Source organism: Rhamphochromis longiceps, linkage group LG7, assembly GCF_057381845.1.
Source record: "Rhamphochromis longiceps isolate RC_006_pf linkage group LG7, R_longiceps_female_GT1.1, whole genome shotgun sequence".
NCBI classification, from domain to species: Eukaryota; Metazoa; Chordata; class Actinopteri; order Cichliformes; family Cichlidae; genus Rhamphochromis; species Rhamphochromis longiceps.
The window spans coordinates 59487615-59504544 of NC_140563.1; the positions used below are offsets into that span (position 1 = coordinate 59487615).

At 37.9% G+C, this 16930-nt stretch overlaps 1 protein-coding gene across 2 annotated transcripts in view; it reads right to left on the reverse strand.

Annotated features, from left to right (window-relative positions):
* The window catches only part of slc38a9 (solute carrier family 38 member 9), a 22462-nt gene extending 7163 nt beyond the window's left edge, over window positions 1-15299 (reverse strand). The window contains exons 1-15 of one of the 2 annotated variants that reach the window (XM_085414592.1): window positions 15217-15299; window positions 14974-15045; window positions 12839-12982; window positions 11187-11316; window positions 8947-9065; window positions 8757-8820; window positions 8486-8579; window positions 7009-7179; window positions 6483-6542; window positions 5808-6014; window positions 4912-5019; window positions 3370-3476; window positions 3118-3231; window positions 1436-1584; window positions 905-994 (exon numbers count right to left, since the gene is read on the reverse strand). In XM_085414592.1, the coding sequence (XP_085270718.1) occupies window positions 905-994; window positions 1436-1584; window positions 3118-3231; window positions 3370-3476; window positions 4912-5019; window positions 5808-6014; window positions 6483-6542; window positions 7009-7179; window positions 8486-8579; window positions 8757-8820; window positions 8947-9065; window positions 11187-11316; window positions 12839-12936 (1511 nt within the window). In that variant the 5' untranslated portion in view covers window positions 12937-12982; window positions 14974-15045; window positions 15217-15299. Of the gene's footprint in view, window positions 1-904; window positions 995-1435; window positions 1585-3117; window positions 3232-3369; window positions 3477-4911; window positions 5020-5807; window positions 6015-6482; window positions 6543-7008; window positions 7180-8485; window positions 8580-8756; window positions 8821-8946; window positions 9066-11186; window positions 11317-12838; window positions 12983-14973 lie in introns of both variants that reach the window. The other variant, XM_085414591.1, reaches the window with a different exon arrangement.
* Between the last annotated feature and the right edge of the window lie 1631 nt (window positions 15300-16930).

Below are 16930 nucleotides of genomic sequence, written 5' to 3' on the forward strand. Positions count from 1 at the left end.
AGAAGTCCCGAGGTCAAAATGGGAGATGCCCCCAAGGGTGGTGGAGAATGACCGAGCTAAGATCCTGTGGGACTTCCAGATACAGACGGACAAAATGGTGGTGGCTAACCAACCGGACATAGTGGTGGTAGACAAACAGAAGAAGACGGCCGTAGTGATCGATGTAGCGGTTCCGAATGACAGCAATATCAGGAAGAAGGAACACGAGAAGCTGGAGAAATACCAAGGGCTCAGAGAAGAGCTCGAGAGGATGTGGAGGGTGAAGGTAACGGTGGTCCCCGTGGTAATCGGAGCACTAGGTGCGGTGACTCCCAAGCTAGGCGAGTGGCTCCAGCAGATCCCGGGAATAACATCGGAGATCTCTGTCCAGAAGAGCGCAGTCCTGGGAACAGCTAAGATACTGCGCAGGACCCTCAAGCTCCCAGGCCTCTGGTAGAGGACCCGAGCTTGAAGGATAAACCGCCCGCAGGGGCGTGCTGGGTGTGTGTATATATATGTATATATATATATATATATATATATATATATATATGTATATATATATATATATATATATATATATATATATATATATATATATATATATATATATATATATATATATATATATATATATATATATATATATATATATATATACACACACATACACATACAAAAAAATAATTTCCCCCAGGGATCAATAAAGTATTCTGATTCATTTATTTTTCAATCAAGTATAACGAATGTAGTCTTTAATATTAAACACCTCAATAATGTAAGAATGTCATCAGAATGTTTACAGAATTTCATAGCCACACAGTCAGTCTACTTTATGAAATGTTATTCAAGCTAAATTATTAAACTAAGACTAATTAGACTGTTTCTCTTCACATAAGTGAATGCAAAACAATTTCATACTTACCGTATGATGGATCCTATATTGGGATAAAATGTGGCCACCAGGACACCAGCTCCAACAATTAAGATGTTCAGTATCAGAACATGAAGGAAACTAAAGAAAAACAATATAACAAACTATAAATTGCTTACAGGCAAGTCATCGATCACTGTTTACCCAGGACATCATAAGGTCGTTCAGAGATGGCACACAAAGAAGTGGCCACATGAAGAAATCTGAAACATGCTTTTGTTTTTTATTAATTTAAGTATTCGGTTACAATGTCATTTCTTTTCTTAGTCTTGTTTAATTAATAACAATTGGAGTAGAAACTCCAACTCTCTTATTACAGCTATGTACAGGAGCACAAAGTGCATCCCACAGCAGAAAACTGCCTGATTATTCACACCGCAGACACAACAACTGAACAAAATTTAGCAGTTAAATTGAGAAATGATCACATTTTTTGTTTAAAATAAAAGAAACGTGGGGGAAATATGATCAGTTATCAGCATTGTTTTGTTTCCTGTTAAATGGAAAAAGCATTACTCTTACCTGGGATAATGATTTCCAAATAGTTGACCCATCATCTGAACCCGCACCAGATAACCCAACAGGGGGTATACAGTAATCATCTGGAAAAGCAAGAAGGTCCTAGCCACAAACACCATAATATCACTGCTGGGGAAGTTATCCAGGAAGTTCTGTGAGGGAAAAGCAGTGCAGTGTTTATAAGCTAACTTATGGTTGCCAGAAATCAGCAAATAAGGGGTTTTAATGTTCATGTCCATGAAGAAACAAGCCGATAAAAAATTCTTATGGTTATGGTTCAAACAAAAGCAAATCATATTTAAATCTAAACAGACACAAAATGACTGATATGTCAGAATAAACACCATTTAGCTACAAGATTAAAACCACTGCCATGTTATGTATATCATACTGACCAACACGTTCCAGTGCAATGCTCTGCAGCGATACCTTTGGTCCTGGCTTAGTATGGATTCTACTTTTCATCTAAATATGTTTTCAGACCACACACCTAATGGAAGCGGGAACCCATACACCACAGAAACTACTCAGGAATTTCTCAGTAAATACACACAAAATATAAAGTAAATAATGCCAGAAACCACAGAAGACCATTTAAAGCTACATGTACATGCCCCAAAAGATCAAAACTGTTTCAGTGTACAGTATGCGGAAACAAACAAACAAACAAACAGAAGGATTACTCTTTAAATCATCTATGTACATAAAAATCATTTTGAATGCTTAGTTTTTAACATTAATCAAATTGAAATGTATGAAAAAATTGGTAATACTGAAAAACAATTCCACTTACAAAGAGTAGATTAAAAGTGTGTAACCCTGCAAGTTAATTATGTCAACAAAAGCTTATTAGAGTCAGAAGTTACAACAACCAATTCATATGGTCCCTCTCTTCTAACATATTGACTGTGTTTATTTTAAATACATATTGGAGCAATTTAAGGAGTCCTCCCATGGATGGACTGTTACTACAACTGGAAATTTTGTTCTGCTCTGTTGCCTCTGTAAGCTCAGCGTAGCAACGCAAACCACTTCTCAACCTTGAACTACTACAGCTGTCATACAGTAGTTCAAGGTCTACTGTGTGACAGCTGTAGTCAAACATGGTGACATTGCCTTAGGTAAAAACGTGGTGTAAAGGATAGGTATAGATTGTTAACAGTGACTACATTTTCAAAATTGTCCAGTAGTAACCATGTTAACCACTGAGCCCAGTTTATTAGTGTAGAAATGATCTACCTTTACCAGCTATATCTCAAAAGACTTAACAACACAGCAGATCAACACCTTTCAATGCTATAGCAAAGCTATGATAAACTCACTTCCAACAAAGACAATCCATCTTTTGCCCTGCTCAGGGATAACCCAATGTAGATGGTGTGCAATGAAAATAACAGGCCCCTTTACCCAGATACATCACAGATGGTAAACATCTGCTTCCACTGACTCATTTCAGGGAAGAATAGTCTTCCTAAATGTAGTGCACTGTACTGAACCACAGCTACCTGAATACACTTTCTGAGATTGCTGCTGCCAAAAGACATTTAATCGGTTATTAAATCGAAGGGTTTACTTGCATCTTTAAGTGGTAATGGGTATAGGGAAAATATGAGCATTTTTCATACGGTGAAAAAAAATGCATACATAAAAATTATTTAAAAATAACAATAAAGTGAAAATCTTACTGGCTGAATGCAGTCTTTAAAAAGTGGAGGAGAGGGAAAAGCAGCAAAGATCAACACTCCAACATAAAGGTAGGTTAGCCCCACTAAAAGATAAGCCACAGACAGGTCACGCACCTGAAAACATACCAAATTTACCTTAGATGCATCAGAATTAAAGCTTTTGATACTGAATTGTGTCATCTAAATTTACTTAGCAAAAAACAGATTTGAAGAGTACTAATATTTGGAAGAACATGGATAAATAACACTCACATTGTTCTTTTGGTCCTTGTTGTTCTTCATTAATGTGATGATGCAGTTGTGAATGAAGAAGGCCAGAGTGAGAACACCAGTGAGCTGAGGGAAGAGCAATCTGAACTCTGAAAGATCATAATTAAAACATAGATACATTCTTTAATGTAAAGAAACTGAGAACACACACAGACACACACACATCAGGCATAACATAACCATCTGCCTAATATTGTGTTGATCTGCCTTATGCTTTCAAAACAGCCCTCACCCATCAAGGCATGGACTCCACAAGACCCCTGAAAGTGTGCTGTGTTATTTAGCACCAAGATGTTAGCAACAGATTTTTCAACTGCTGCAAATTACAATGTGGGGCCTTCATGGATCGGACTTGCTTGTTCAACACATCACACAGATACTTGAATAAATTAAGATCTGGGGAATTTGGAAACCAAGTCAACACCTCAAACTTCTTGTTGTTCTCCTCAAACATTCCTGAAACATTTTAGCTTTGTGACAACGCACATTGTCCTGCTGAAAGCACCGCAGCAATCAAGGAATATAGTTTTTATGAAAGGGTACGCATGTTCTACAATGCTTAGGTAGGTGGTATGTATTAAAGTAACATCCACATGGATGGCAAGACCCAAGGTTTTCCAGCAGAACATCAGCCAAACCATCACACTGCCTCTGCTGGTTTACCTCCTGCCCATAGTTCATCCTGGTGGCAGAATGAAGCAACGCACATGTACCCGGCCATCCACATCAAAGAAAACATGATTCCTCAGATCAGGGCACCCCCTACCAGTGCTCCATGTCCTAGTTCTCAATCTCACATGCCCATTCTTGGCACTTTTGGCAGTGGACAGGTGTCAGTATGTGCACTCTGGCTGATCTGAGGATATGGCCCATATGCAGAAAACTGCAATGTACTGCGTATTCTAACACCTTTTTTATCAGAACTAGCATTACATTATTGAGCAATTAGAGCAACAGTAGCTCAACTGTTGGATCAAACCACATGGGCCAGCCATCCCTCCCCTTAGCACTAGTGAACCTTAGCTGCCCATGATCCTGTCACTCGTTCACCACTGGGCCACTTTTGATAAATACTGATTACTGCAGACCAACAACACCTCCACAAAAGATGCCGTTTTGGAGATGCTCTGACCAAGTCATGCAGCCATCACAATTTGGCCCTCATCAAATCTTGTCAAAATCCTTACATTTTCCCTTTTTTTCTGCTTCTTACATATCAGCTTTGAAGATAAAATGTTCACTTGCTCTGTCAGTGGTCATAATATGCCTTATTACATGGCTCCATGGGTGTACAGCCAATGGACCTCCGTTTTGCACCTCAATAATATAATATTTAGATTTTCAGCTGGTGTCATGACTTTTTGCACCTCCCTTTCTTCATGTGCTTTTTCCCTGTGTTATTTCATATTATTACACAATTTATGGACATCTTTGGTGTCATTTCTTTCGGTTATTACCAATATCTACATATACATCTACATTCCTGTTGAAAGACACTCAAAGAAGCATTAACACCAGTTTTACCTGGAACATAGAATTCTGTTTTGTCAAACCAGTGGAATTCCAGGTGAAAGCCTAGGCGGACAGCTTTGACAGTGACCAAAACAATCAGGTAGACCACTGATATGGTGCCTGTACAAAATGGATGAATGACATCAATACATTAATGGATGAATTGCTGATGCAACACAGAAAGCAGATTAATCAAGCCCCACAGTTAACAATGAATTGACGTATCTCTACTCTACATTAGAGTATGCTTATTTAACTAAGTACAAATGTTAAATAAAGGAAAACCATGATCAGTATTGCACTTCACCACTCATTCATCTTTGAGCAAATGTGAAATTCTTAATGAGAAGACACCAGTCTTAACTCCATGTCTACAAAGAAAAGGATCTAGCCATTTTTTCGAGCCTTCAGTCAAAATGATGTGACAAAAAGAATACATTTCTATGCTGGCCCCTTTTTAATCAAATGCCAACAGTGCATTGTAAAGAAATTCCAGTACCCTCTATATACGAAGCCCAAGTTTTCTGACTAATCTAAAACAATGCGACTGCCGTTGGTAAATAGAACGGTTCTTATGTAGCGCTTTTATACTCTACTCGAGCACTTAAAGTGCTTTATACTACAATATGCCTCCCCCACTCATAGAAGTTTTCTTCTAAGCTTCGGTACTTTCTATCTAACATTCATACACATCCTCACATTTCGATGGCTGCATTGAAGAGCAACCTGGGCTTATCTTGCTCAAGGATATTTTGGCATGCAGACTGGAGCAGCCAGGGATTGAAAGATAAATGAGTGGACAATGCTGAAAAAACTGAAAGCGTTTTTTTTTTCCATCTGGATAATCCTGATACATTCCCACCCAGGGTGGGGTCGCTGTGGCTCCAGTCAACCTCTTGATGTCTTACCCAGGAAAGTGAATCTTGCAAAGAAGGACGCTGAGCGGAAGCAGAGCAGTGGAAGAAGCAGAATGATGAGATAGAAGGGGACAGTGTTGGTTTTACTCCAGTAGCGTTCAAAAGGGTTCACATCGGACATATTTCCATTGTCACTGAGGAAAAGGGTGCTGATGGTGTTGTTCCCTCCAGGGTTAGTATTTGGGTAAGGGCAGATGACTGGTGAACAAATTAACAGAATATCAGCAAACACTGTTAATTAACTGGGTAACACAAAATTATAAAATGCACCAGATCAAAGGCATAAAGTACATCTTTGTTTTCAGTCACATGCTTTTCCAGTCTCCTTTTGCTTTTTGCCTAACCGCTGTCTGTTTGGTGGTCTTTGTGAGGAGGTTCACTAATATTATTTCATTTCAAACATTTTGCCTCTAGATTTAACCATCAGACATTCCCAGACTTTTATTCTAAAACTAATTCTAACTTTAATAAAAATCTGAAAACAGACTGGAAATATGGGCCAAAAAGCTTTAACTTTTACAATATTTAGTATGCAGGTGGTCTATGTCCTCTTTACAAAGCAGTAACTTTGTGATTCCCTGGATGTGAATTATTTACTTGGAATTTATAACCTTTTTTGAAAGGTATATGATAAAGCTGAAACTTTGCATACAGCAAGTGACTTACCTTTTTCTGAGCCATTGGTTTCCAACTCTGAATCTGACACATTGATATTGTGAACATGGTCTATGGACAGAGAAGAGGAAGCCATCGGTTAAGAGAAACGAGCCTTCTTGCAAAAGCCAAAAGCTTGATAAAGCAAATAATGAATTTACATCTTTCTGCACAATGTCTTTGTGTAATGCAAATGTCTTCTGTGCAAATTTCAGAGATCTTCTCAGTGTTTCTTGCCTTGAGTGGTAACTTCTGTGTATTTAAACAGAAATTGAAAAATAATGTAACAATATCTTTTAGATCATCCAATGGCTTAACCTCAGCGAAAAAAAAAGTTATTACAAACATCAGGCCCACTATGTGTCATATTAATTAAAGTTAATTAAAGCTTGCAGAGCTGTGAGTTTTGTTTTTGCTTAAAATGTTTCTGAAGTCACTGTGCTGCACATATGGTAACATAAACAAGGATTAACATGTCAAACAATAGTATAGAATGACATAATTCCACTCTTTTGCAGATAAAACCATTGTTTCTTACTGTAAATAAACTGCCCAGTGTTGAAGAGGAAGTTGGACATGAGTACCCAGTAGACTACCATAGCTCCAACAAGTGACACCATTGAGAACATCAAGCTGGACCACTGACCAACTTTTCCAAAATAGTACTGACAGACATCAGGGAATTCCCAGTCTGATGTGTCCACACAGGCTAGGAGAGCACAAAGAATAATTACAGAGGTAAATACTTGGTTCCCAAATATGACATTAATATATCACAAAAGCTTTTCCATAGTACACAGTGGTGACAAACGTGAACTTTATGAGCTAACATTCTTTTGCAAAGTCATTTAGTAAATGCAGCAGCATAAATTGTTTTTTTGATTCAGGAATAATGTTCGATAAGTTCAGTGTTAAGCTTCACCATTTTATTTAGGCTGAATTCATTTGCTCTGTACCTTCTGTCTTAACAATAACTTCTTGTAACTATGCCAAAAATATACCGGTGCAACCATGATCTAAAAGCAAGTGTTTAGATGTATTAACAACACTGCATATTCGCATGTAACAAGTAGTTAACTCATATTTATACAAATACACTTTTTTTTTTTTTTAATCTCTCATTTCATCTAGTTATCAATTTCACTCAGGAGGAAATATCCTAGATATATGTACAAAGCAAGCAAAGAGCTTTTCAAGTTAAATTGATGGAATTTCTTTGACTCGCTGATACAGTCAGCATATTCCATGTCCACCTGCTAAGAGCAGACTTCAGTAAAGGTTTGAAACATTATAAGTAGGTAAGATGAAAGCTGTTGCTGCTGTCTTCAGGTCACGGAGTGTAAAAGCTTTTAAACTACAGTAGTAAGGAATACTCCATAGATCAGGCTCTGACTGATATTAAACAGAGCAAATACAGCAGTGACATTCCTGTACAGTGATCACCCAAAAATGTAACACTTTGCAGAAGACAGACTTGTCTTCATAAACTGCAACTTCTGATAAATCCCAATAAATACATTAGTTTTCATCATGCATTTTGGGGAATAAATTGCTCTATAGATCAGGTTCTGAATGATACTGGAACAAAACATTCTGTAAAATCTTTATGATGCAGACACTGAAAAAAAGTGTTGGGCAGAGAATAAGAGGGGAAAAACATTTAATTTTAAGTATAAACAGGTACTCTATTTTTTAAATTTATGGGTATAATTGTCTTTCTGGCCTGCAAATTATAAAGAGCATAATTAATCAGTTATGCTAAAGTGAATGACAACATATTAAAGAAATGCTAACAACAAAAAACATAACTGCTCTCTCACAAAGAACCCTATACAATGTGTATGTTGAGAATTTGCCATTAGCCTTAATTTTGCATACTAATATGGAATGAAAAATATTTTTCTAGCATTTGAGATCTGAAACAAGCCATTGTGAACTAGGTACTATTGTAAACTTTTTGAAAGCTGTTAGTATTGGTCTATTAATCCCAAACCTAGTTTGTAAAAATTACTTACGTATTGACTTTGGTGATTTGAGGACAATATAACAACAATACAGCATCAGCAGGCCTATGAAGATGACAATGAAGACTCCAAGGGTGAAACCAGCCTGAAATAAAGTCAAAATTGTATATTTATTTTGAGCTTTTGGCCTCTACACTAACCTTTATTTGAACAAAGTTCTCAAACAAAGGTTTTTTTTGTTTGTTTTTTTGTTTTTAATGTGATTTTAGGTGTGGTTTTGAATGAGCTGAAAACATCAAGTATGTAAACTGAATCACATCACCTGCTTTATACCCCAAGGCATGCTGAGTATAGATGTGCCCATCATTGTGTTCCATATAGCAAATCTGGGACAAGAAAAATAAATAAATAAATCAAAGCAGTTAAATGCATCCAGTTAAGTACAAAGAAAGCATGTAGCTTTCACATGCTTTGTGCAGTGGATTTCACATTTTACTACTGCTAGGGCTTACATGGTGATGATACTGGGGTTTTTAGAGGTATGATCACTGCCTGGGACCTTGAAAGCTGTTCCCAGTGGACTATAGATGTAGATCTCATCTGGCTGGGGAATCACGTGATCTGGAGGACTCTAGGGAGGAAAAATGGAGAGGTGAAGGTAAAGATTTCAGAAAAGTGCATGTCATGACGTCTTAGAATTACAAAGATAACTTTAATAGCATTCCCCCTATTAAGGTAGGTTTGCTTCATTTTCAGATCTTCAGTTTGTAATTCAGTGTTACTACAAAACTTTGAAAAGAAGAAGATTAGGAGGTAGCTGATAACCCCTTAGAATCTGAAGTTATAACCATGTAGCAATAACTTTTTTTTTCTGTGAGAATTCATGAAATGAAAAGCAACTATGTGCTAACATATCCAGTGGATGGAAACATAATTGCAATAGAAAGGCAAATTAAAATTATTTTAAGTAAAAATAAAAACAGATGACAAGAGAAACAACAATACAGATGCTTTGACACAGGTGCACTGCATGGGACAACCAGGGCTTAAAGTGGATCTTGGCAGGTGGGAGAATCCCAAGATCTGATGTAGCAGTGCAGCAGGAAAAATGACTCACCTCAAAATGAACAAGTAGCTTTGTACTCTGAGCTCTGGTAGTTTTTACAGATCTGTTTTCTTTTTGGACAGGCTATGTGATCAATTGACCTGTACTGCCTCTATGGCTCTGAGGCAGCTTTTTGTGGATTTAGCCAACTGGATTTTCCAATACATTCTGACATGTTACATGCCCTATTGATCTATCATGGCTTCCTTCCAAAAATTTGGAACTTTAAAAGCATTAGTTAAGGTTATCAGCTTAAACTTAGGACTTCTTTCAAGTAATATAAATGATTACAGTCCATAATACCAATTTATATAGCCTGAGATCGATCACTGATCAAAGACCATTGATCAAAGACGACTGATCAATGGTCATGAGTACCATTTACAATACTGTGATTGCAGCCATTCTCCAACTCTGTGAATGGTACTCATGGCAATTGATCAGTGGTCTTTGATCAGTGGTCATGACAATTTGCATATTAACTATCAAGGAACTGACCTCACACCATATTGTTCATTAAATGGGCTGGTTTAAGTTATTGTGCAAATACACTGTTTATAAGGTTGGGGAAACCTGCAGTCAGCTTAGACCAAAGAAGTCACTTGGATGAGTGACGAAACCTTTCTCCCACTGAATACGCTACGTCCAGATGAGCATAAATTAAACCCCAAAAGGTTGATTATCTAGTGCCTTCAAAAAACATTTTATTAACTGGTGACCTGTCCAGAGTATATATACCCTGTCTCTTATGGCAGCTGGGATAAGCTTCAGTGCCCTGTGGCCCTAATTTGTATAAGCAAAGATTGATAAATGGATGGATATTTCAGCTACAAAATACTGTTACTTGCTAGAAAAAAAATCAGACCGCTAAGTACAATGAAAACATATTTACTGAGCTCTTTTAGAAGCGTAACACAGTATATGGCATTACCTGTGTCTTCCAAAGAAAAACAACTTTGCTTACACTCAGTGCCCTTTTGTACAGCTAGATGCTAAAGGTAATCTATAATTTTATGCAGATAGGAGTAATCTCTTCCACGGTGACAGTGCTCAAAATTAGGGCTGTATGGAGGAACTAATAGCTAGTATTAAAATTACACAAGTTATTTCAAGTTAATTTCATAAATGTTTTGGGCAAATGTGTTAACACCATTTTGGATTAACACGTTTGCCATTGTTGGAAAACCACTAGCATTTATGTGAATTTTCTTTAACTTCCTGAAGTTTTTATTTCAATTTCTGTTAGACAGTGAATACAAGGATTCTTATATGTGTCTATGTGCCAGTCAGTTTTTTGTGACTACATACTCATCCATGAAAACTTTAAATTAGGAATCCCTACTACATCACGCGGTCACCAGCTCTCCATGCCTGTGTCTACAACAAAGAATAATCAAGGCTTTCTAAAGGCTTTCATGCCAAAATGCAGTTTTTTTGGATTAAAGCCATGCAATGAATAAATGCTTTTAAAATTGTATTTAATAATATTGAATTTGTCACCAATCTGTTGGTCAAAACATGTTATAAGCTTTATGTTGCTACTGTGTTTTGTTTTGGGGGTTTTTAAGTGGTTTGCACTTGGCAAATTTTTTGCCCAGAAGCTATGGTTGTGATGCATTCATGGTTGTGACAATAAACTCGACTTACCAATTGTCGATCAGAAGACCCCATGAGTCTGCTGTAGTAGTGTAATCTGCTGTTGAGTACAGCAGCCTCCGCAGATACTGTCTCTTGAGGGCCATCATTTATAATGTTCTTGCGTTCCACATGGAAAGGCCTGGAAGATGTCAATAAAAATCATGCATTTTTCAAGTCACGTAAAAACACATAACTTCTTTGATTTCACTGCATACAGTAAGGATTTGCACAATTTACATTTTTTATATTATTTAAAGTATAATATGTTACAATCAGATGAGGCCTTATAAACAGTTTCACACAAAAGTGAATACACACCCCACATTTTTGTAAATATTTTGTTATATCTTTTCATGGGACAACATTGAAGATATGGCACTTTGATACAATGTAAAGTAGTCAGTGCACAGCTTGAAACAGTGTAAACTTGCTGTCCTCTCTAAATAACTCAAGACACCTTCATTATTGAATAAACCTCTGGCAACAAAAGTGAGTACACCCCTAAGTGCACTCACACTCTCTCATACTGGTCACTGGAAGTCTAACAAGGCACATCATGGCAAAGAATTCTATGAGGATCTGAAAAAAAGAATTGTTACTCTACATAAAGATGGCCTAGGCTATAAGAATATTGCCAACACCCTGAAACTGAGCTGCAGCATACTGGTCAAGACCATACAGTAGTTTGACGGAACAGGTTCCATTCAGAACAACCTCGCTATTGTCGACCAAAGAAGTTGAGTGCACGTGGAATGTCATTGTTTGGGGCTGCATGAGTGCTGCTGGCACTGGGGGGCTACAGTAAATTGAGGTAACTATGAATGCCAACATGTCCTGTGACATACTGAAGCAGAGCATGATCCCCTCCCTTCAGAAACTGGGCCATAGGACAGTGTTCCAATATGATAACAACCCCAAACACACCTCCAAAAAGACCAGTGCCTTGCTATATAAACTCAGGGTAAAGGCACTTGGCTGGCCAAGCATCCACCAGCTCCATGATGTCATCATGGAGGAGTGCAAGAGGAATCTAGTGGGACCCTGTGAAGCTCTAGTGAACTCCATGCCCCGAGTTAAGGCAGTGTTGGAAAATAATGGTTGCCACACAAAATATTGACACTTTGGAGACAGTTTGGACATTTTCACTTAGGGGTGTACTCCCTTTTGTTGCCAGCAGTTTAGACATTAATGGCTGTATGTTGAGTTATTTTTAGGTGTCAGCATTTTTACACTGTTATACAAGCTGTACACTGACTAATTTACATTGTATCAAAGTGTCTTATTGCCAATGTTGTCCCATGAAAAGACATAATAAAATTTCAACAAAAATGTGAGGGGTGTACTCACTTTTGTGACACACTGTAGCTTGACTAAGAAAATTCATGCATTAAAGCATGAATATTTGAGATTTGAGAGGTTCTAATCATTGTGTGAACTGGATTAAAACTCACTAACACAGGAAATGGTGCTAGGAAAATGAAGTACTCACACATCTCACAACTAACATCTTAGTATTTGCTTGCTAAGTGAATTCCAAGAAGTCAAGGTAATAAAGCACCTTGTTTATTATCTAGCAATGAAATGAACAACATGAACCTATGGCATGTGACAGGCAGGAGAGAAACTGATTCATACTTTGTACTGATTAGCACAGCATTTACCTTTTAGTTCTCAAGTCTAGCGAATTTGTGGAGTCTCTTTGCAAGTAGTCCTCTCCAGTCTGCTCTGAACTCAGCAAAGGCCTGGAGTCATCCTCCATGATTCTACTGACTTGCAGCTCTAGCTTCTCAACGGGTGTCACCTAACTGGAAGCATACATGTTACAAAATCTAAACACATACAACCACAGCAAACATAAGATATTGTTTAGTACAATTGTTTGTTTAATTGTGTGCAGATCAACATTTTTCAAGGTAATTTTTGAATGTGTGGGTTTATATTCCAGATGTGCTTACTTCACCATTTTGTAAAAATTAACCCGTATTAAAGTAATCCAGTGCAAAAAATAACTATTGATAGTTCATTTGGCAAACGTCATTTTCACAACTGTCAAAAAAAAACGGTTTTAAGCAAGGCTCATGTTGCTGCAAGGATGTAACTTGGCTTAACACAGTAGCTAGTCCCATTAGGACCCCTCTTCCTTTGGGCTGTCAAAAGTCTGTTAATTTTAAAGCTTTGAAAGCCGAGTACCCGCAAGAGCGTGAATCTGCTGCAGCACAGCATTGCCAATGCTATGAACTGCAAACGCCTGTAGAGTGAAGATTGCTGTAAAGGTCATTAGGAATCCACTGCCCTCTCTGCAGAGGATCAACTATCAAAAAACCCACACAACCCTCGACAAAGTCTGTTCACACTTCTACCCTGAGGCTGCAGGTATAGAAGTGTGAAATCTAGGACCTGTAAACAAAAGAACTCAATGCCATTAGACTCCAAAACACATGACAGGAGTTTATAACCTCAGATTACCTCAATCTACATTCCTGCACACTCAATCGCATTCTCACAGCTGTCTTGAACACCAACTGCTGTCTGCTGCACATACAACTGATGTAGTATAAATATGTACATAGCTTTTAAAGCTCTTTTTTTTAAAAATCTGCTGTGTGTTGTGTATCTCAGTACTGTGCATTTGACAAAATTTTTAAACCTGAAACTCATCTCCTTCCTTATTTCTCTTTTGAATAAAGAGACAAATGAGGAAGAAGCTTCAAAGCCATTCAAGGCTTCAACATACAACAGCTATATAAAACTTCTGAGCCACTCCACAATTCTTCATATTTTGCTTCCAATGATCCAGATGTTCTTTGAGCAATAACTCTCCAGGCTTTCTGAAAGTCTTTCAAAGTTTCTCTTCTGGTGTTGGCTGCATTTTCACTCACTTTTAATTCAATACTAGTACCTGGCCTTTCTCAGAGGAATGTCTTTTTGTTGTTTGTTAAGCCACTTAACATTGTCCTATGAATCATCCCATTAAAAAAGCACCTAACTCAAGGGACGAGCCAGTGGAAGGATCATTATCAAGAAGCCATTCAGTAAAGCCTACGGGAAGGCCAACATACACAAAACCCACATGAAAAATAAGTGACAACAGGTCTTGTGGGTTAATGAATCCGAATTTCAGGTTCAATTAATTTTTACTTTACACAAAATGAGTGAGTGAGCTCATAAACTCAGCAGAAAGTAGTATTCATATAAACTTCTAGAGGACATAAAGTCTCCTTGGAACCACATATATTGCCATCTGATGGTATTCCCAGAGCACAGACCTCACAGAAGCAGTGCAGGATGTCTTAAAAGAATGGAATAAAAGGCAGCTGACATCCAAAGACGAGCTTTGGAATGTGTTTTCATACCAAATATCAATTTTCAAGCTTTTTAGAATTGTATAATTTCTGTTTTACATTAAATCACCACACTTATTTCACATTTTCTTAGGAAGAGCTTTTTGTTCTGCCTTTAGCGACTTAACCTCATAGACATAGTTCCGCCATGCACGTGACAACACAAATATTTCTCTGGACAAAGTAACAAGTCGATACTGAGATATAATAATCCATAGTGAATTCCTACCGAAACCATATTTCTACACAGATACGTACTTTTTACGTAAATTTTAAAGATTCTTATACTCAAAGTCACGTACAGTAAAGCTCAGACACTTTAAACACCTTAACGAGAGAACCTGCTGAGTGTACAACAAAGGCTGGTAGTTGAATGGCAACGTTTCGTATCTAAAAATCTCTTTTTTTAAAAAAAGATGTGATGCTAGGCTTGCAGGCTTCTTTGTAGAACTCACAGTCTGCAGTGAAGTGTCCTCTCCTCGGGTCTTCAGCTCATCTCAGTTCTGCTGTCTCTGCTATTGTTTCACCTCGAAAGTTGAAGTGAAATCAAATATCAACACAGTTGTTATTCATTTTTAAGTCTAATACCACCGGTGACATCAGCTAAATATTATTCCGAAAAGAAATAATAATTAATTAATAATTATACACGACTAATGAGCCGAGCAACGGCGTAGAGGAAGAAGAACTTAATTTACAAATACTCAGCAGTCTTCCAACTGGGTTTAGTGACGATGTGTTGGTTTTCTTCCTGTTCCTCTTCTTCTTCGTGTGTATTTAGGCCGGACGAACGCTATGCCGCCCTCCACCTTCCTCTTCTTCTTCTACCGTTAGGGGTCGCCACATATTTTCTACCGTGGTGCACCACGTTTCTGGACTTCTGATGCGACATAAACCATTTAATGTTTGCTTATAAATTTTCCAAACAGTTTGCCAAGCCTGGTTATGCCCAGCATTCAGGTACCATCAGTTGGGTGAAGGTGTAATGAGTAATTAAATCTGATTCTCAGTTTAATAAATAATATCAAGCAACTCAAACTTTCATGTGCTTCAGTCTGTATTGCTTCCAGTTATTGTCTATGAGAACTGGGCCATTTAAGGTTTGAGCATGACAACTCTTTAGAAGTTAATGGCCAGTGACTGCAAATAATTGCTGTCGCAACAGAACTTGAAATTTAGCACTTGATTTTGGTCAGATTGGTCTGAGGCCAGGAAAATGTCTCATTTTGACACTGCCCCAGGAAACTACATGGTAAATGGAAAAGGACTTTTACAGATTTACTAGAAAGAGCAATGGAGATGGAAAGGCTGTGCATCAGGTTAGAATGATTAAGAATAAGAAGATAGAGAAGGCGGGATAGTGGAAAGCTGTCAAGGCTCTCTGTGTGGCAGGTGGAGTAGGACCCACATGCAAGACTCGGAAACAGAGAAGGTAAACTAAGAGGTGGCTTTATTGGTATATGTGTGTGTGTGCGTGTGCGTGTGTGTGTGTGTGCGTGCGTGCTTGTGTGTGCCTTTACTTTTCTAATGCATATTACAGACTGTAACACCTGCATATGTGTAAAATGACAAATGGCCACCCCATTTGATTTCCATGCCACCCTCAGAAAACCTATGTAGATCCGCTCCTGGTTAACTTTGAGGTTGGCAACGCTAAGCTTCATAGTGATGAGTGCATGCATCAAGCATAAAGAGCAAAACCCTGTATAGGTGGGTGTGTAACTGTAAGAAAAATCACGTGACCTATTCAGCTGATGTGTCGTACAGCGGTGAGAATTGTGTTTATTGGGAAGTGCAAGTTTCAACATAGTTGTATTCATGCTGAGAGGAGCTCGCCATCACCCGCTGTACAATGAAAAGATAAATTGGGGACATTTTCTCCAGTCTGGGGTAATTTAACCCTGCATTTTCCCCTCACATACACAAGTATGCCCAATGTCACAAGCACTTATTTCCTAGAAACAAAACTTGCACTTTGATTTTCTCTTACTTTTTTAGTTATACTTCTTTGCAAACATGTTTTTTGTAAATTCTGCATTTTACATCATTTGACATACTGTATATTAATTGTATTGGGTATGAAAAAATCGGAATAAATGAGCCATTAATCAACATGTCAACACAGTCTCAACACAATAAAGGCAATGCGCCACACACTCCATGAGCATCCTGTACCCATCACTGTTTTCTGTTCCAGAACAGCTGATCAGAGTAAGTTCAATCAATTCAATGTGGAATCTGCTTCCTGGTTACAGCCCCAGAGAGGAACAGATAAACCAAAAATGACAAATGTTAAAGGAAGAAAACTGAGACAGAAGACACGATCATGAGGCAGGACAAAAAAAAGGACAAGGGGCAGAGTTGACAATATAAACACGGAGGATAACAAGGCAACAGACAACAGGTGGGAGG